We start from the raw sequence: 20,369 nt of genomic DNA on the forward strand, positions 1-20,369 counted from the left end.
AAGCATTGAGCAGATAAATGGTCAATTGATTCCTCCCAGCTGATAGAAGCAAAAGCGTTTGAGTTAATCTTAAGTTAAAAGTCTTCCTCTTAAAGCAAGAAACATGCACCAACACGAAAAAGATCGGGAAAATTATTATTGATTTTCCTTTCAGGTGTTTGACAAAAGTAGGTAAATACACTGAAAACTACAATGTCACCGTTGAGCTTGGATTGGGCTGAAAGGTTGTCATCCAAAGGTGGTTTCAAGCATGAGTAGAGGAGAGGAAAGGGAAGGGATTATGATTATCCAGAAATCTGCTTGTATCCAACGTTAGCTTATATAACCTGCAAAGTTGCAAAAGGGTTCTGCACACGCTTGCACAGAAGACGGTTCAATAGCAATTATTTGGTGAATCGGCTCATTGAAGGCGTGAATGAAGATTCTGAAGGCATTCACCGCCTTCTTGATTGGCTCCATCACAATGTTGCCGCCAGGAGGAACGTCTTCCTCCATGATCGAGTTTCACGTTTCTTTTTCTTTTTCTTCCACTCATCAGATCATATGCTTCAACTTTATCCATCTCGTCTGTTTTCCATGCATAATCTGGTGTAATGTGAGCCAATTTAGCATTCACTATGTTCTGTTAAAGAATTTAAATAACCACTTATATATCTAGTTCAGTAAAGTCACAGGGACTTTACGATATGGATTCATGAGTTCAGGATGATTCATGTGGTTCAATTTGAGCGACGTATTGCCATCGACTAAACGAACTCTTATGGCATAAAAGAATCCTAACCAGCTACAAGGAAATCTATATTCTGCATTTCGACAATTGGCTTCCTGCTTCCCACATGCCATTATAAAATATTCTGCAAAACACGGACATTGACATGTATGCTTCTAGCTATCTGCTTCGAAGTACTCTTTCATTTATTGGCAACTGGCATTGTAACATCATCTGCTGTCGATCAAACAGCTCTCAAATATACCCAATTGTTTTCTAGTGTTTCATATAATATGTGATGCACTGTGAACGACATGACACGGTACTGATATCAAATCCTCAAATTGATGACAGAAGTTGAAGGAATTGACAGATGACTCGTCATTGCTTGGGATTGACAGCGGTAGTAACATGCTACGGCTTGATCACATCGATGGTGGTCATCAGCAAGGAGGAAGATCGGCAGGTGGCGGTAAAAGGGATTGGGAAGGAGTTGCTCCATTCTCCACAATGAAGCCCACGGCGAGACCCCATGTTGTGTGTATCTCCAAGTGACAGTGCACAAACCATACGCCTGGGTTGAGTGCCTTGAACCGCAGCACTGCCCATCCGCCGCTTGGCACCGCCACCGTATTTCTTTCCGGCGGATCAATCAGGTTGTAACTGCTCTCCGAGTTTAGTTCAGAATCGAAGTTCCCGAATCCACGCGCTACAATGAAGAAATTGTTTCCATGAAAATGGATGGGATGGTTCTCTGCATTCACAAAACTTGTATCCTGCAGCACCACCTCCACAGATGCCCCATAGGGAATAAGAAGAAGCTTCGTTCCAGGCTCTGAATTCATGTTGGCAGTTCCGATCGGGTGCCGCCTGGTGAAGTCGTAAGGGTACAGAGGAACCTTTGGGAAACCGGTGGAGTAAATGCCGGATACATTTCGATAGTATGCTTCAAGTATGGAAAGTGGTGCGGATTGAACAACAAATGACTGGTTGTTGATAGAGGCAGAGAACTTCCTGCCATTCTTGCCTTTGCATGTCTGGTTTGCAGGACAATCTTGAAGGTTGAGGCTGACGGCTAGAAACAGGCGCATGTCTACCTCATTAGGGACTCTGCATGGGTACCGCATGGAGTTGAGACTGCGCAAGCTATCAGAAAAGTTGGTAGCAAATTGGGTGTCTCTCATTTGTGGGAGCTGCTTCACTTCAAATATGAACATTGATGATGGTGGTGGTGGTGATGGTGGCCGTGGAAGTGATGATGGGGACGCTGGTGTTGGCACTGCTGCTCCTGTTGGTGTGTACTGCACGAAGCCGATGGCTGTAGTTTTGTCAAACGGGAATACAGTAGTCGCATATGGCCTGACCGCCATTGCAAACACTTGCCGAGGTGGGGTGATCAGAGTTGAGAGCAGAACGGCCGTGGTCTGGCCAGGAGCTATCATGATTGCAGTGGTGGTGAATGGCTTGGTGTACGTGGCGTCGATCTCGACCACTGTCAGCGTGTGTTCTGCCACAGCAAAGAAGAGCTCGTCGTTGAGGGCGGCGTTGATCACCCGGAGCAGGTAGATCTTCCCTGGTTCAACGAGCATGCTGAAGGTATCTGCAGAAGCAGCAGCAGAACGCTTGATTGTTGCTTAGCTGAGAAGACAACAGGAAGGAAGATGGTGATGATGCGGTAACACAGTATGGGTCTGAGAAATGCCGGATACCAGCTCCCCACCGATCTGCTTGTTGCGGCCATTATACCACAGAGAAACTTTTGTTGCCCACTGGGTGGACTTTGAACTTGTGACAAAGATTTCATACCATAATCATGTACGAAAGTCTAACAAATGTGCAAAGTAAAAGTAGTTTCGGCTTGGTTTGTATTTTTGGAATCTGAACCATAATCTTTCGTTTTTCCCCATGTCTGAGGATCCTCTTTAATACATAGTTCTATTGGATTGGTTTCCGGTTTGACCTTCAGGTTATACGGGAACTGGAGTTGAATTTAATTCTTAAAGAGAAAGCTAAGATGGACTTGGGAATCCAGTCCATATCCACTCGGCTTGCCCTTTGCTTGTAGTCAGGAAGAAATATTTTCTGGCATTTCTGGAAGCCGTTTTCCCACTTGAAAATGAAAGAGAAAGACATTCCTAGGAAATCCATTAGCATCACCAGGACAGCACTTTTTCCACTTAAAAATGAAAGGAAGAAGACATTCCTTAGGAAGCCCCTTAGAGGATATAATTATTGTTGGAAAAATCATTTTTGCCAGCTAGTCGGATCTAAAAAAGGCTAGGATTTTAATGGCTCCTGGTACATAATTATGGGCAGCTACTTAGGATGAGCTTTTTGGCGTTCCTGCCTCACTACTAGGTCAAGGCAGGGCGAGGATCCGTGCAGCATCTTTAGTGCTCCATGGTAACTTTTCTGTCATTCTTTAAGCAGCTGCTATCATTTACAGACTCAAACTTGATTGCCCTTTCTCTGGCAAAGAAACCAACCATAAAGAAATCACAAAAGGATGACCATGCATGCATTCATATCAGTTGCATGTGATCCATCTTTTCTTTAAACTCGAATTACTCATGCACACTGAAGGTCAAACAGCTAAAAGAAACAAAACGCAGTGATTTTCTCAGAAAGATAAACAGTACTGTTCCTTTTGCTTTCTCGTTATTGCTGCCAGCTTGAAAAAACAGCATAAGTTTGAAAGAAGCTGTTCTGACATGTTATTCGAAGACGGTGACTGTTTCATATATATTGTGCGACTTTTTGGAAGTAAATTGGCTGTTTCATTACGGGTTTCTGAGTGATTAGAATGAACTTTACCATTCTTGGAGCAAGGATACAGTGGTCCTGGTAAGCCATTGATGGTGTACGCATCGGAGACATTGGGGCCTCCTCCATACAGTAAAGTGTCTGCTTCAATGGCAATTACATCTTGATTCCACCATTCTCCTACAACAATTGAAGAGGCAAACGAGGAACACAGTCATGATAAGAAATTCTTCTAGAACCCTCACGAAAAGAAAGAAACAGGAACAGGAGCTAGTCTCCTTGTACCTAATAGAATTGGAAACTCCTCGGAAATATGAGAAGGAAATGGATATGGGGCTTTTGGGTAGATGACGAATGCCCCATGAACTGATGCTCTCTGCCATGAAAGATGAGCGTGCCAAAATAGAGTTCCCCTTTGTTCTGTCACCTTGAATCTATATGTGTATGAATGATTTGTCTGAATGGGACACTGGGTTACATACGCAGGCCCATCTGCCCAACTGGTTCTGAATTGCTTGATCCCATGCCTTGGCAACAAAATACAGAGAAGCTTAACTTTTCTATGGAGCAAAGTAACAGAGGAAAACAGAACTGAGATTTTAATAGTGACAAGGAAATGACAAACATTATCAAATATTCATGCATTCTCATGCAAACAGCGAAATTAGAAGCAGCAATCCTCATCGTCTATTTGAAAGATGAGCGGCTAAGAGATTCCTTGCCCCAAGTGGCACTTCTTCAAGAAAGCCAACACAATCAAAATGTTCATGATCTTCTTTGGCTGTTGATATTGGAGTTACTAACCAGTGGATGGTAGTGTTGTCTGCTACCCTGTTTGTCACCTTGATGGCGACCTCATCACCCTCTTGGACAGCTATAGTTGGGCCTGGGTACTGGCCATTGACTGTTAGAAGAGGCTTGGTGTGGCAAATCCTCGTGATAGTCTTCCATTCAACCTACAAAGTTCTGCAACAATTGAATGGATCGAAGCAGGAAGCAGCATGCATCCAATTTTAATCAAAGGAAGACTTGTGTGGATTCTTACATTGAAACTAAATTGCCTTATCGGCTTTGAAAATGCTACCACAGATAAAGCACAAAGCATGAACACCAAGCATTGGAGATTGCATGGCCTTGTACCGCAATCGTCACAGTGCAGCACCATTTTCAGTTCCAAAGGAAGAAGAAAGAGTAATCTGCTGTTAAGATAGCTCAATGCCTTGCAAGTGCTTCTTATAGGCTGAAGTGCATCCCCTTGAAAACCATGCAGGGGGACGAGACCCAAGGTTTTCGTCTCTGACTGCTTGTTCTTTAAGTCTATGCCACTCATAGGTCATCATATAGTGCCAGCATTTTTATTTTCTTTCCTTTTCTCTTATGATCCCTTTTCACTTTTCCTTTCACAAACTCGAGGGCCTATAATATAATGTGTCTTTAGACCCCAATGGTTGGTTGGGACATGACAGGAATTCGCCTAGCAAGTTCCCTACTCGTTAGAAAGTTTGCATCTTTGAATACATTTGTATAACCCAGAGACATACATCATCCACAAGGCAGAAACAGTGTTGCAAAGAAGAGCTCTACAATTCAGTCGATATTCACTGAGTCCATCCAAAGTAACACGTTCGGTTAGATAATACTTGATGTATAATAACTATTTATGATGTCTACTGTCTAGGTGGCTGATAGCACATTAAAAATATAATGCACCATGGTTCTCACTGAGATTCATCTCCACTCTGAAGTGTGAACTGGTGACAAATTTTTGCTAGTTTAAGGGCAAAGCCTAGTTAGTACCTCGCATTGCCTCCAGAAACCATCATTATAACCTTTTACAGTTTTTATCCTTGATAAAGATACCAACTTCTGTATATATATATATATATTTGTTATTTGTATATATATATATATATATATTTGTTATTTGTAGGTACTGTGGAATTTACAACTACTCAGTTCTTCTGTCCCCGTCTACCCCTTGGATTTTTTATCTGTTCATGGCGTGCCTTCGTTTAATCTCTCATAGATAATCATGTTTCATGTCTACTGGCTACGCTCTTTCTTCATTATATTACACTTCCGCAGCGGAAACAGTCGATATCTTGGGCTATACATTTGTAACATGTAAACAGATTTTTTTCAACTATCATTCATAAAATGACAACTTCATGACTCATAAAATTCATGTTCTTGGGATCTGAAAATCACGATTTGCTGTTTGACATAAGTAAATCTTGTTGAGCACTTCTACATGTTCAAACTGAGTTAACACAGATTTACATCAAGTAGGGCGTAAGCTTCGTCGACCATACAATTAATGTGCTCGATTTGCTGGGGCTGGAATCCAGTCTGCGGTCTGTCAATTTCAATAGATAGACCTGTAGCCAGTCATAGTTTCATTAAATCCAATATGTGTGGACGCATGAGAAATGTGATCTTAGTGTTCATAAACTTTTGTGTATGTAATTGCATGACAACCCAGTATGGAGCAAGACTTTAAAAAGAGGTCAAAGGACCCAATACAAGCCTGGTGCCAACATGATGGCTAAGCAGCCATCCAAAACCATAGGGGACCTTTTCATCATTTGGTTAAGTCAAGGGCAATCACAATCATTTTCTTGATAGCTGGAGTCTCTCCTATCCTTGACCAAGGTTCAAGAGTGCACAGTTAGGGGTTAGCAATGAATTAGATCTCAAATCGGGTAGGGTTATCAATACAAAAGATATCAGGTTTAAGTTTGATTTATAGCAAAAAGAAAAGAAAGGCAAACTGGGGTTTGCGCTTCATGATCTGAGAAGAGGTGGCAGCATATGTTTGGATGCCTTATTCTACATAGTTCACGAGCTAAGTTGGTCCAGCTTGAGCTTGACTGGAAGCATATGTTTGGATGCCTTATTCTACATAGTTCACGAGCTAAGTTGGTCCAGCTTGAGCTTGACTGGAACCTAGCTTGAAAGACATGGCTCAAGCTCGTTTTGAGCGATCAAATCAAGTTCATCTACTTGAGCTCAGCCCGGCTAAGCTAAAGCTAGCTCGTGGTGAGTATTGAGAAAGTTTTTTGTTGAAGCAAAAGGTCAATCTACTAAAGATCCGACTTGTTTATGTCAGCACGAAATTCTGGCCCAGGTAATGTCTTCGTTTGAATGTCCGCAACCTGATTCTTGATATTGATGAATTGAATTCTGTATTCTTGATTAGTGAAGTGGAAGTCTATCTCTATATGCATTGTTCTGTCGTGAAATTGCTACAAGCCATTTGGCCCCCAAGTTGTCCGACCATAATATGATAGTCTCTTCTTCTCTTTCACTTGTAATTTTCTTAGGATGGTCTGCATCGATTCCTGCTAACTCATCAGATGCGGCTCTAATCAGAGTTTTGTCTTCAGCCTCTTTTTCATTATCTTAACATGGTGTGCTGTTTTCTAGATTTCCTTGAAACTAGATTGGATCCCATGAACGTGATATACCCATTTGTTGATCTTCTATTGTCTACGCGTCTTACCCAATCACCTGGAAAGGAGACAATCTAAGGGAATTCCGATTTGACTAGTTTCGGTCATAGTGCTACAAAGTGTCTACCAGATAATGAAGGATATTCTTGCATATTTCCAATGTGCTTGAGTTGGTTGATGCATGAATTGGCACGATTTATTCATTAAAAAGCTATATTTGGTCTTGTCAAGATTACACATTGTTGCGATGCTTTAATAATATTTATACATTTAATATGATCATTGACCGATGCCTGAGTCTCTTCCACCTTAGAAACGGGAGAGTTGGCAACAGCAGGGGTAATAGCTGCCTCGGGCTCGGTCATTTTTTCCCGATCAAGAATTCCACATGTGCTGTCAACAAGGTTGATACTTTCATACATCCAAGAAAGGAATGCAGTTTTCCTAGGTCGTTTATGGAAACTTTTACCAAGACCTGAGATAAGCTTATTTGCTTCAACTTCGTTTATGCCACCTACTTAAAGCAGCACAAAAACAACTTCATTAGTTGATTGAGTAGGAGCTTAGGAGGAGTATTTCATCCTATCACTAGGGGTGAATAACGAGTCGAGCTACTCGAGCTCGACTCATTAAAGTTCGGCTCGTGAATGAGTTCGAGTTACTCGTTAAAGATCTGCTCGTGAACGAGTTCGAGCTTAACACGTAACTGCCAAGTCGAACTTGAGCCTTAATCAAGTCGATATATTCAAACGAGTTTACGAGTTAGTTGAACCTTAATCGAGTCGAGCTCGAGCTTAACATGTAACGATGAATATCAGTTCTATTCAATCGAGTTTGTCGAGCCTTAATCGAGTCGAGCTCGAACTTAACACATAACTGCCAAGTCGAGCTTGAGTTGCTTTCGTCGAGCTATTCTTCAGCTTGAGCCGAGCTCGAGTTGACTGAACTCGGGCTCGACTCGACTCGACTCGTGTTCACCCCTACCTACCACCCAAGAGGGCCGAAATTCCCACCCTCTCCCCATCCTCTCCAGGCTGCCCTTTGGTGTTTCAAGACAATACTCCTACTATGCTTCAACTTGCATATCAATGTTTTCCTTTTGCAACATAAGATGCTGATGCCCTAAGAGTTCAAAATAAAACTGACCACCTACCAGCTCCCGCCCCATCCATTGCACCAAACCTCTAAGGAACAAAACAACTTCATTAGTTGATGGGTTTATGAATAACGGCAAACTGAGTTTTATCAAATGAGGCTGAGTCCTTAGAAACATGGCCTAGGATCCTTTTTCAGCTCATACAAGGTCTTAGGCAAAGCGCATGACATGTCTTCTCCTATATGTACTCTTCATCTATACCACATAAAGAATACAAACATTACATGAGTTTCAAACAAAATATAAAATTACAACCATAAAAGAATATGTACAACAAGAAAAGAATGAATTCATATAAAATGGATTTATACAATGAAAGTCATAATAGATATAAACATATCAATTAATAGCAAATATTGCATGCTTGTCATCCCTATCCCAACCCATATCATCTTCTTCCTTGTCAGCTTGTCAATAATAAATTTCAACCATTTGGTTTCTGATTCATGGAAATGAATACTCTTTGTGTAGTTCGTCATACAATCTTTCAAACAAGAACTTAAACATTTTATTTGGATAAAACTACATCTTTCAAATAACGTCAAAAAATGATACCTTTAACATATATGCAACATAAATATCATTCTATCCTTAACTCAAATATCATTAACAAAATACTTATTGTGCCATACAGCATTGTAACAAGCTACATAATTTTTAAATGATACTAGAATCCAAGTGGTTCAAGAAAAATATAACTTTTCACTTGTTTAAATAATTGGTCGAACACTTGGTGGATGGCTAAAAAGGCTAGGAACCAAAAACATTCAAATATCTAAAAAAACCATAAAAATGAGAACCAATCAAACTAATAATCTACAAATAAGTATACGTGTACTGAGTTAGACATTGTTCAAATTTGATGCTGAAATCCAGCCTCAATGCACTAGAATCTGACAATAACAAAAATTAAGAAAAAAATAGAGGTTTTGTGATTCTATAGAGATTTTATGTAATTAATATATCAAATTGAAGGTACTACTAGAAAAATTTTGATATATAACTTACAAGCATGTTATAAATTTAAATCATATAAAATTAGAAAAAATGAAAGATGAGATTGAGGAATCAACCTTTTCAGCCTTCAAGCAATCCAAAAACACGATGAAGAAGAAGAGCTTGTCAGAAAATCACCTATAAGGGAAAGGGAAAAAAAAAGAGAAAGAAGAAGAAGGAAGGAGAAAAAGGGTTTGGGTGGAGGTAATAAGTCGGATAAGCCTTTACCGACACGTACAGCACATTGGTAAAGGCATTACTAAAAATCATTGGTAATGTTATTGTGGCACTTACTGACATCTAAAGAGCGTAGATGAAAAAACGTTCGTAATCAACATGTTGATCAAAGTAGATACCCGCGTCAGTAATGTTCCAATAAAGATACATTTCAATGACGCGGTGAATATCACGTGCCGATAAAATGAGATACATGTATGTTTTACCGATGCACTCAACTAGACATCGTTAATTTTCAATGTGAAAACTTTCATCGACGCAAAACCTGTAATGTTTTGGTAAAGATGAAACTTCAGCGACACAATAGCTCCACCTGTCGATAAAGACTTCTTTTAACTGACTGGACGTCGTGAAAATGTATACTTACTGACATTTAGGTCTAAACGTTGACGCAGAAGCAGACTCCGTATCAGCAAAGTAAAAGAGCTTGCACTCCCCTATGACTTCGTCTCTTGTCATTCCCTTGTTCCCATGATTACGGTGGCTCTTGTTTGATTCCAACAATATGCCTAACGATCATCATTTTTAGCTATCCCCAACTGCATTTCCTTCTCTCTATTCTCAATTATGTTATTAAGCAGGGATATAACCTTTCTGTTCAGCTCCCTCTGCCTCTTGTTCAACTTGATCGGCAAAAACCTATTTTATACCCACAGAACATTAGCATATGTTAAGTTTTGGACATTGTATTCTCCTACAAACTAATTTGTAATTAAATTAATTCTGAAAGAATGTTGTCAAGGACGGTTCGTATTTTACCTTGATCCAGGAAAATAAATTCTTCTGGAGGCTTGAATCACTAGCTCTGCTTGTTCCTTCTGCATTTGGAATATCTGCTTGCCTTCATCATAGTGACTGCCAAAGGCAGTCCTAGAAATGGCATCTCCAGTAAGATTATGAAGTTCCTTCCACACATCCAACTCACACGATCCCTGGGGACTAATTGAACTTTCCCACCTCTGGACCAGCTCACTGCAACTAGTGGAGAATGATGGCAGCATTCCCTACTCACCCGAAACCAAAGTCGAAGTAAATAAATGACAGATCTATAGATGTAAGGCCGTCAAATTGAATAATTTTTTATTAAATAAGTGTCCAGAAGAAGAAGAAAAAGAATTACATAGACAGCTATATTAGATCGTTCAAACCTTGTGTTTTTTCAAATGGAAAACAGGATTGATGCGCCTTCTCTGAACTGCCCATTGTTCACCGTCCAAGTTGGCGAGGCCCCACCCCAGCATCTTCACCTGGGCCGGCAGAGGAGGCTTGGAGAAGTGCCCAAATTTGTTGGAAAGGACTTCGTTTACCATCTCCGGATCCTTCAGGATTAGCTGCGGAGTCTTCCCAAACCAAGTCAGACAAATTCTTCCTGCACTTGTTCCAAAATCACCAAACGTTTCAGGAAGAATCAGATTCGAATCAAAAGGAGGACAAGATTAAAAGACCAAAGTTGGTGCCAAATATATTGTCTGTCTTTGGAAAGAAAGTAAAACAGCAGAAAAATAACAATACATGAATCTGATTACTGAAGACGAAATGAAAATTCTTTTTTTCTCATCCATTGCATATTGGCATCCTTCGAATTCGCGTGGGGTATCTGCCATTAATTAGTTTCGAACTCCCAATCAACTTGGTGAAGTTCAGAGCCACAGGATATATAGAAAGAATAAAGAATTGAGACCTCAAGCCCTTATGACATACCGTATTTATCAACGGCTTCCTTAAAGAAGGGCTCGACTCGTGGAGTTATGTCATGAGAGGTCATGGGCTTAGCCATTGCTTTCTCATGCATAGCGGCTTCTTTCCACGAGTTGCCTACGAGGAGTTTGTAAGGGTAGCCATGGATTCCCTGCCTCTTGAAGAACTCTGCGTACTGCCTAGGCTTCCACCACACAGAGTATACTGTCATCACCACCACCCACGAGAGGAAGAGAGCTACAGAAGCCAGGAGAAGGAGCACGGCAGCTGCCATGAATGCTGTTCTTCCTTGGCTTACTGACACTGCTTGTGGGAGAGGCCCCAACCACAGGGTTGATATTTAATGTCGAAATTTTTCATTTGGTTCACGTGGTGACAAAATAATGCTCGGTTCGCAAACCGAGCAGCGAGTAGTCACAGTTAGCCTTCTGTTTTCCTCTGGTAGTTTCTAAGGAGCCCAAACTTCGGCTTCAAGGTGACGGATTTTTCTTGGGTTGCGGAAATTCAAGGTTTATGTTTTGAAAGATCCATTTCAATATCCATACTACGTGTTAAAATCTATGAATTTAATAGATTGGAAAGAGAAGAGGAGGAAAGTCCGATCTTAAATTCATAGACGTAAGATTCTAAGGTCTCAGATCACACATATTTAAATCCACCATAAAACAAACACAACCTACAACCTGTTTAGCAATGTTGTTTAATATAAAAAATTGATGTTTTTTAAATTTAAAATAAAAATTAACCACCTACCAACCTCACCCCAATTATTGCACTAACAGTATCTTTGGACGTGGGCATTGTACGATTAAGTTCGTTCTCAGCTCTTTTCTCTCTCTTCCTTTATTTTCCTTGTTTTTGAATGCCATCTTTTTGAAATGATTGTCAGCAGTGACGGTCTCACAAAATTGTTTTAATATTATGCTAATGTTTTAATATATTTGAATGTTTATATATATAAGTGTCCCATAAAAATTAAATATATTAAATTAGTGCCACACCAATATATATATATATATATATATATATATATATATATATATATATATATATATATATATATATATATATATATATATATATATATGAGTCATACCTTTTACAAGAACATTCAATGCCATCTTTATGATATGAAATGGGTTACCACCATGTGTAGTATATGGAATTGAAATGGTTATTATATCATTTTATGGTTCACAAATCTGGATTTTGTCATTCAGAAAGGATCACAATATTGAGGGTGACACTGCGCCCTTGCCAAAAATAAACGGTGGCTGTTTTCAACGTTAAGCTCTATCACTAAGTTAAGAAAAGTTTACTTCATCCCTTGTTTAAATGTTCTTGTAAAAGGTATGACTCTTATTAAAATATGCTCCTTTTTAACAAAAACTTTCCTCTTAGTTTGAAGGCATTTATGACTAAATACAACTTAACTTGAGCTAGTGATAAGAGGAAAATGGGAGGAATGTTAAGTTGCACAATATAATATAACAATTTCAATGTTGACTATGCTTTTGTTCTTTGTAAGGCTGAATGGTTAAGTTTCACTGGTTTAGCTAGTTGGATGAGTAATTGGTGGAATGCTAATTCCCACTTGGATCCATACATGGCTGTGTTTGTTTACCACATATCACAAATTGGCAGTGATATGAGATAGCCGAAGTTCTCAAATCCATGAATTTAAGGTCAGACCTTCTCCATTCGGACCTTAAATGCTTGTTTTTTTTTTTTTGTATATAGAATGGATTTGAGATCTTGTGTTTGCTTAAACTGGGATATTCTTATGTATCAAAACTTCAAAAGCAGCGTCGGATTTCGGACGAAAGGCTATCAAACACAACCTTTGGTATCAACCACTGTGAAAGCCGTCGTAGCCGAAGACTTTGGGAGCAAGGAAAGGGCAAAGGAAGGGGAAGGGACAAGAGGATGAGAGTTGTTTACTTCTGAGGGCCTACTGATTAGGTTTTAATTTAAAAAATTAATTAAAAAACCTTTTTCACCAAACCCAAAAAAAAAACTATTTGATGACAAGGAAAATGTGCAAGCTCTTGTTAATTTAAGCTTGGAAGTATCTTCAAGTTGAGCCTTTGCTTTAAAAATTTTCCCAGCAGTGGTCAAACATGGTTTTCGTTTTCCCTGGACAACATGTTATAGTTTCAATTTCCAACTCCGGCCGTCAATCAAACAGTTGGAATTATGTAGGATCCAAAGATGTCTAGATCCAAACCTAATTAAGTTGGAGATACACAGAGTGCAGGCTATATGGGCCATTCGGGCAGTGGCGTAGCCACATGGTGGCTGGTGTAGACAGTTGCCCACACCAGCCTCACAAAATTATTTTAATATACATGTTAATATGTAAAAAAAATAAAGAAATTGAATGAGTGCTCCCACCAGAAAAAATTTCTGGCGCCACTAGTGCATTCGAGTCATTCGCCTAACTAGATATCGGCCAATAGGATATGAATTTGGGCTCCAATTTGAATCATGAAGACCAATAGTTCAATTTCAATATCACTAGGATCCACTTATGCCTCAAAATCGCCTACCTAACGTAATCATCTTAACAAAGTTCGATTGTATTAACCGATCCGATTCAGTGGCCGATCCAAGAGAGTCACCTTTTAAATAAAAGTGTTTATTTTTAAGTTGCTTAATTGAATTAATCAATTAAGTTTTTTTAAAAATTGATTTTTTAAGTAATTTTGCCAATCCACAAATCAACTGAATCGGCATCCTTACCAGTTCAGTTCAAGAACCAATGTTTAGAATACTGTTTGGCAATACCCTAAGCATTTGATTCCAAGGCCCATTCAAAGGTGCCATGTTGGTTTATTAATTAATTTTTTAATACTTTAAGAAAATTTTCTTTTTAATTATTCTTTGCATTTATTTTGTTTAGATTTTTTTTTTGTAAATTTTTTACCAGTTTCCAACCGATCGACTCCTTGAGTCGTCCCTATAGAAATATGGGTTTGGGTACATGCTGTGCGATTGTAAACTTTAAAAATTTGTTGTTAAATTATAATCACTTAATTCGTATTAACCATGGGTTATGAGTAGGCCTGAGCATATGGCTGGCCCCACATCCGAAACACAAGTCCTGCAAAAATATATATTTTAATATACAATAATATATAAAAATAATTAATGGTAATAAAATATTATAATTACATATAAAAACAAAAAAAATTAATGTTTAAAAAAATTGATCAGGCCAAGCAAGGCGCCCACCAAGGCCAGCACAATGCCTTTTTTTGGGGTCTGAGAGTTGGGCCGGGTTCCAAGTACTCATCGGGTACCCAACCCAACGCCCAAGCTTACTTATGAATAGCGATGATTTATAGTGACTTTAGTAGTGATTTATGGTGTTTTAAAAAATAAAAAATTTAAACTTTAATGGATATATATATAATACATGTTTCAATAGCCACGTAATTACTACAGAAAAAAAAATAATGTTAAGAAAATCTAGAGAGACTTGCTGATTCAGGACCAATCACATTTCCTATTGCATGACCAATTAGGCAAAACCTTTTCTTTTCCAAATTGATCTTAATCATGAAATTGTACGTTGATCTTGATCATGAAATTGTACGTTGATCTTAAACATGAAATTAACTAATTAATCAACTGCTCTCTTTCAATGTCGCAGTGAAAGGGTTGGGCCTTGAATATTTCTTTCGAAAAGATATCTCCATATTGAATCAGAATATACTCTCTCTGCGTGAAGCAGATTCTCTGAAATTTCTGACAAAATTCCCCGCTCAAATGAGGTGCTTCTCATGGCACAGAGAGTCAGTAAAGATCTAGATTCAGCGGGGAGAGGAAAAGAGAAAGATCACTAGTGCAGACGTTCAAGTCAACTTTTCCAAATGGAAACCAGGATTGATGTGCTTCTCCTGGCTGCCCATCCTGATCACTAGTTGGTAACAAGTTTCTTTTACCATCTCTGTATTCATAAGGACCAGTTGCAGCATCTTCCCCTAACCAGGTGAGACATTCTACCTGCAGTATTCAGCATCCAGGAACTCCTTGTTTTTACAGCAACAAAGCACCAGAATCAGAATTTTAATCGGCAAAAAAGAAGATAAAAGCAGTTGTTCTGAGATGTTTGTAACCTGATAAGCTTAACAAGAATGGGATTGAAACTAAAATCTAGAAGTCCTGACCAATTCACCCTCTTATTGAAGGCAACAGATTGTCTACAGCTTCGAAGGGAATCGACTCGAGGAACTGTGCCACGAGAGAAGGCCGTGGGCTTATAGCCTTGGCCATGGGCTTATAGCAAGAGGCGCATATAAGCTTTGGTTGGTAACATCTACATAAGTTCTAGAAGATTAAAGTAGTCAAGAATCCTCTAGGTTGTGTTTGATTGCCTCTTAGACCTAATGCTGCATTAAAAGGATCTCAGTAACGTGGATCTTAAATCAACGTTAGATCTAAGAAACCATAAATTTAAAGTCATCTGTGAGGGGGTCAGACCTTAAATCCATGGATCCGATTTCAGATCACCGCAAATCTTAGATCCGTGGTAAAACAAACTCACCCTTGGGGTTTTATAGTGATGGATGGAATAGGTGTTCCTAAATCCTGCTAGAAAATATGAAAATGGAGAACCTCTGATTATTTAATTTTTGGAATTTTATTGTTATGTAGGAATAATAGTCAGTTGTTAGATTTATTATATATATCTGCGATCTTTGTAATTGGTATATACAAATTTGCCTCTAATGGGACCATGATTTATTTCAATTATAGAGGAAGCACGCAAAAGTTTGCTACAAGAGATGAAAATATTAGAGAACTTAGGACGATTTTCCAAGATTTTATTGCTATCTACAACAGTGATAATATTCACCCATTAGACATGTTATCCATAGTTGCAATCTTTATCTGCACAAGCAAAAATTGGACTATTACCAATTCCAAGCATTTTGTTTTAGCGAATCTAGCTCGAGTAGCTGACTACAATGCATTATATCATAGTAGATTATGTAGAAACTGAAGGCCAAGTTGCTTCCTCTTTGCACCAAACCAAGCACATAGCAAAGTTAGACAGGCAACAGTGTGGAGGAAGCTATGTAGTGGTACTTTTCTCAGATAGAATGCAGGATGATCTGAGCTCCATGTTGAGGCTGAAGGGTTATGATCTGGCGTGGAGCATGAGCATAAGTTGGTGACAGTTCGAAGGAGAAGCGCTGCAGAATCATGGCAAGTGCCATCTTAGCCTCAATCAGTGCAAATGTCTGGCCAATGCAGATCCGAGGACCCCAACCAAATGGAAGGAATGCCAATTGATTCTTGGATGCATTTGCAATTCCTTCCGAAAACCTCTCTGGTTTGAATTCTTCAGCATCATCGCCCCAGAGCTTGTGATCATGGTGGATCAGAAGCAATGGCAGAATCAGGCGAACTCCTTCTGGGAGGATGAGGTCTCCTAATTTTACAGTCTTGTAAGTGTATCTAACAATAAAAGTTGCAGGTGGATATAGTCTTAAAACTTCGTTCAGAATCATGGTGACCTGCAATATTAGATCATATATGAAATGTACATATTTGTGCTAAATATTCAAAGTAGGCTCGGATAGAGCTTGCTAAAGAAGCTTAAACACAGTAATTCTATTAGAATTTGGTGAAGGCACAACCAATTACTTGAACAATCAAGAGCATACTTACAGTCTTCAGGTGGCTTAAGCTGTCAAAAGAGGGGATGTTCTTTCCACAAACTTGAAGAACCTCCTCCCTCGCATGCATCTGCCAGCTAGGGTACATGGAGAGCAGAACCATGGTCCATGTTAGCAACACTGAAGTTGTCTCCTGACCAGCAAAGTAGAAGAGCTTGCACTCCTCTATGACTTCCTTTCTTGTCATTCCCTTGTCCCCATGCTCACGATGGCTCTTGTTTGATTCCAACAATATGCCCAACAGATCATCATTTTTAGCTATCCCCAACTGCATTTCCTTCTCTCTCTTCTCAATTATGTTATTAAGCAGGGATATAACCTTTCTGTTCAGCTCCTTCTGCCTCTTGTTCTCCTTGGTGGGTAAAAACCTATTTTATACGCACATGACATTAGCATATGTTAAGTTTTCAATATTGTATTCTCTTACAAACTAATTTGTAATTAAATTAGTTCTGAAAGAATGTTATCAAGGACGGTACATATTTTACCTTGATCCAGGTATATAAATTCTTCTGATGGCTTGAATCACTAGCTCTGCTTGTTCCTTCTGCATTTGGAATATCTGCTTGCCTTCATCATAGTTACTGCCAAAGGCAGTCCTAGAAATGACATCTCCAGTAAGATTCTGAAGTTCGTTCCACACATCCAACTCACACGATCCTTTGGGACTAATTGATTTTTCCCACCTCTGGACCAGCTCACTGCAGCTAGTGGAGAATGACGGCAGCATTCCCTACTCACCCGAAACCAAAGCCGAAATGAAAGATCTATAGATGTAAGGCCGTAAAAATTGAAAGCTCTGTCTCACTGACAATAGGATCATCTATAACTACTTTTCCTGTATAAATTGGATACCAATTAAGTATGAGCCCCACAGGAAAAGGGCTCACCACTTTTTCATAGTAAAAGCCAACTAATAATAACAGTAAATATTAATATTTGTCTGCCTACTTGCAACAAAATCCAGTACTCAGTCAGATACTACACATTTGACTAGAAAGGTGTGGTCAGTAAGGTAACAAAGAAAATTCCATATGAAGATCATAATTCTCTGCCTCAATTCTAACAAAGTAGTGATTTCTTGAAAGTCATTTTCAAAAAGTAGTTATCTCTATTCCTTTCGTTTTAAACAAATGAGAAGAACAACTTCAGGGACCAAGCTATTAATGAGCATGTTCTTAAGATGTGGAACCTCAATCAGTTCCCAAATAACTCTTATATTTGCATTGAATTATTGTTTACTCAGTCTTACTAAGTAGGCAACTGATCCATATCAAAATCAATAAATACTATAACTGATTACTAAACCGTGGTAAAGTGGTTCATTTTTCCCTTTCGTTCTTCAAATACACAAGCGAGCTGTGGTTACAACTACTATAGACTATAGAATACGCCCATGTAGGATCACAGCGGACACTGAACACTGAACCTTCTTCAACTTGAAGGTCTTCGGTTCAAGGTGGACTGACCTCTTCTTGACATCTTTTGGAACTAAACACTAAATGCGTTCACATGAAATTGAGTTTGACGATTTAGGTGAGAAACTGGGTCCTATGCCCATCTTTTCAAAAAACATGCCTCTAAGGTATCTGTCTTATACAACAAAATAAATTTTCTGCCAAATAAGGGTTCAGAAGAAGAAGAAGAATTATATAGACAGCTACATTAATCGTTCAAACCTTGAGTTTTTCCAAATGGAAAACAGGACTGATGCGCCTTCTCTGGACTGCCCATTGTTCACCGTTCAAGTTGGCGAGGCCCCACGCCAGCATCTTCACCTGGGCCGGCTGAGGGGCCTTGGAGAAGTGCCCAAATTTGTTGGAAAGGACTTCTTTTACCATCTCCGGATCCTGCAGGATTAGCTGCGGAGTCTTCCCAAACCAAGTCAGAGAAATTCTTCCTGCACTTGTTCCATAAAGAATCAAACTCGAATCAAACGAAGTACAAGATTAAAAGGCCAAAATTGGGGCCCAATATATGGGCGTCTTTCAAAAAGAAAGTAAAATAGCAGAAAAATAACAAGACATGAATCTGATTACTGAAGACGGAACGAAACTTCTTTTTTCTCATCCAGTGCATATTGGCAGTCTTTGAATTGGCAAAGGTTATCTGCCATTAATTAGTTTCGAACTCCCAGTCAACTTGGTGAAGTTCAGAGCCACAGGTCATATAGCTAAAGAATAAAGAGTTGAGACCTACGGCCTTATAACATACCGTGTTTATCAACGGATTCCTTAAAGAATGGCCCGACTCGTGGAGCTATGTCATGAGAGAAGGCCATGGGCTTAGCCAACGCTTTCTCTTGCATCGTGGCTGCTTCCTTTATGTTGCCTACGAGGAGTTTGTAAGGGTAGCCATGGATTCCCTGCCTCTTGAAGGCCTCTGCGTACTGCCTGGGCTTCCACCACACAGAGTATACTGTCTTCACCACCACCCACGAGAGGAAGAGAGCTACAGAAGCCAGGAGAAGGAGCACGGCAGCTGCCATGAATGCTGTTATTCCTTGGCTTACTGAGACTGCTGATGGGGGCGGGCGACCACATGGCTAGTATTTATGGAAAATTTTCCGCTTGGTTCATGTGGTGACAAGTGACGATGGGAACGCCGTAGAATTAATGCTCGGCTCCAAATCAATGCAGTCAACGTTAGGCATCTCCCTGAGGTATTTTATCTTAGCGCTCAAGAAAAGAAAAGAGTTGTCTAAGAGTGTCTTGCGTGCCACCACCAACCTTCACTCTCACCAATTCAAATGATATTTTTGTTCCTTCCCAGCTCTTTTTCTGTTTCTTTCTTCTTTGTTTTTGAAAGTCATCTTTCTCAAATGTAATGGTTACGCCACAATGTCTAGTATATGGAATTGAAGTGATTATTATATAATTTTATGGTTCATAAATCTGGATTTTGGTATTCGGAAAGGAACAGAATATTGAGGGTGATACTGTACGTTTGCAAAAAAAATAAGCAGTGGCTGCTTTCAACGTTAACCTCTTTCACTAAATTACAACATTTTTATTCTTTAAGTTAATAGAAGTTTACTTATTTCATCCTTAGTTTGTTTAAATCTTCGTATAAAAAGTAGTCCTTTTTGACAAAAAACTTTCCTCTTAGTTTGAAGGCATTCATAAGTAAATGCAACTTAACTTGAGCTAGTGATAAGAGGAGAACGCGAAGAATGTTAAATCGAACAATATTATGTATCAATTTCAATTTTGCCTATGCTTTTGTTCCTTGTAAGCCTGAGTGGTTAAGTTCCAAGGTTTTAGTTAGTTGATGAATAATTGGTGGAAGGCTAATTCCCGATTGGATCCATATATGGTTGTGTTTGTTTACTACAGATCACAAATCTCAGTGATACAAAAGTACTTAAGATCTCAAATTCATGGATTTAAGGTCGGATCTTTCCTTATTTGATTTTAAATACATGGTTTTTTTTATATAACATAGATTTAAGATCCAAGCTATTAAGAATATGAGATCTTGTGTTTGTTTAAACTAGAAATCTTACGTAGCACAACTTTTAAAGCAGCGTCGGATTTCAAATCCGAGGCTATATGAGTATTAACCTCTATCGAAGCCGTTGTAGCCCTAGCAATTAGAGCTCTTAACTTGTCATTCATTACTTGCTTAGCGATTATGTTTTTTCCTTAAAACATTAGTTTAAAAGCCATTTT

General features: G+C 39.1%; 2 protein-coding genes and 1 pseudogene across 2 annotated transcripts; all 3 read right to left on the bottom strand.

The window, feature by feature from the left end:
• Positions 1-911: 911 nt before the first annotated feature.
• On the bottom strand, positions 912-4,722 carry LOC116263549 (laccase-1). Its single transcript, XM_031643288.2, has 5 exons — positions 4,518-4,722; positions 4,277-4,428; positions 3,758-3,999; positions 3,524-3,652; positions 912-2,309 (listed from the first exon to the last, which is right to left on the bottom strand). Exons 1-5 carry the CDS (start codon positions 4,635-4,637, stop codon positions 1,153-1,155), a joined length of 1,800 nt encoding a protein of 599 aa, XP_031499148.2. The 5' UTR covers positions 4,638-4,722; the 3' UTR covers positions 912-1,152.
• A 4,954-nt stretch (positions 4,723-9,676) lies between these two features.
• LOC116263551 (cytochrome P450 72A15-like) lies at positions 9,677-11,391 on the bottom strand (annotated as a pseudogene).
• Positions 11,392-15,810: 4,419 nt separating this feature from the next.
• LOC116264970 (cytochrome P450 72A397-like) lies at positions 15,811-19,237 on the bottom strand. Its single transcript, XM_031645456.2, has 5 exons — positions 18,913-19,237; positions 18,378-18,598; positions 17,187-17,431; positions 16,691-17,066; positions 15,811-16,536 (listed from the first exon to the last, which is right to left on the bottom strand). Exons 1-5 carry the CDS (start codon positions 19,184-19,186, stop codon positions 16,111-16,113), a joined length of 1,542 nt encoding a protein of 513 aa, XP_031501316.1. The 5' UTR covers positions 19,187-19,237; the 3' UTR covers positions 15,811-16,110.
• Between the last annotated feature and the right edge of the window lie 1,132 nt (positions 19,238-20,369).

Source organism: Nymphaea colorata, chromosome 11 (genome assembly GCF_008831285.2).
Source record: "Nymphaea colorata isolate Beijing-Zhang1983 chromosome 11, ASM883128v2, whole genome shotgun sequence".
Classification (NCBI taxonomy): domain Eukaryota; kingdom Viridiplantae; phylum Streptophyta; class Magnoliopsida; order Nymphaeales; family Nymphaeaceae; genus Nymphaea; species Nymphaea colorata.

What these genes read in the sequence shown, in the direction of transcription:
- LOC116263549 (XM_031643288.2), bottom strand. Translation starts at nt 4,637, where the DNA reads ATGGTGCTGCACTGTGACGATTGCGGTACAAGGCCATGCAATCTCCAA. An exon ending in TAAGGCAATTTAGTTTCAAT is followed by an intron (nt 4,429 to 4,517) that starts GTAAGAATCCAC and finishes AGAACTTTGTAG; the next exon opens with GTTGAATGGAAGACTATCAC. An exon ending in GACAACACTACCATCCACTG is followed by an intron (nt 4,000 to 4,276) that starts GTTAGTAACTCC and finishes TTTGTTGCCAAG; the next exon opens with GCATGGGATCAAGCAATTCA.
- LOC116264970 (XM_031645456.2), bottom strand. Translation starts at nt 19,186, where the DNA reads ATGGCAGCTGCCGTGCTCCTTCTCCTGGCTTCTGTAGCTCTCTTCCTC. An exon ending in GGAATCCGTTGATAAACACG is followed by an intron (nt 18,599 to 18,912) that starts GTATGTTATAAG and finishes GAACAAGTGCAG; the next exon opens with GAAGAATTTCTCTGACTTGG. An exon ending in TCCATTTGGAAAAACTCAAG is followed by an intron (nt 17,432 to 18,377) that starts GTTTGAACGATT and finishes TCGGGTGAGTAG; the next exon opens with GGAATGCTGCCGTCATTCTC.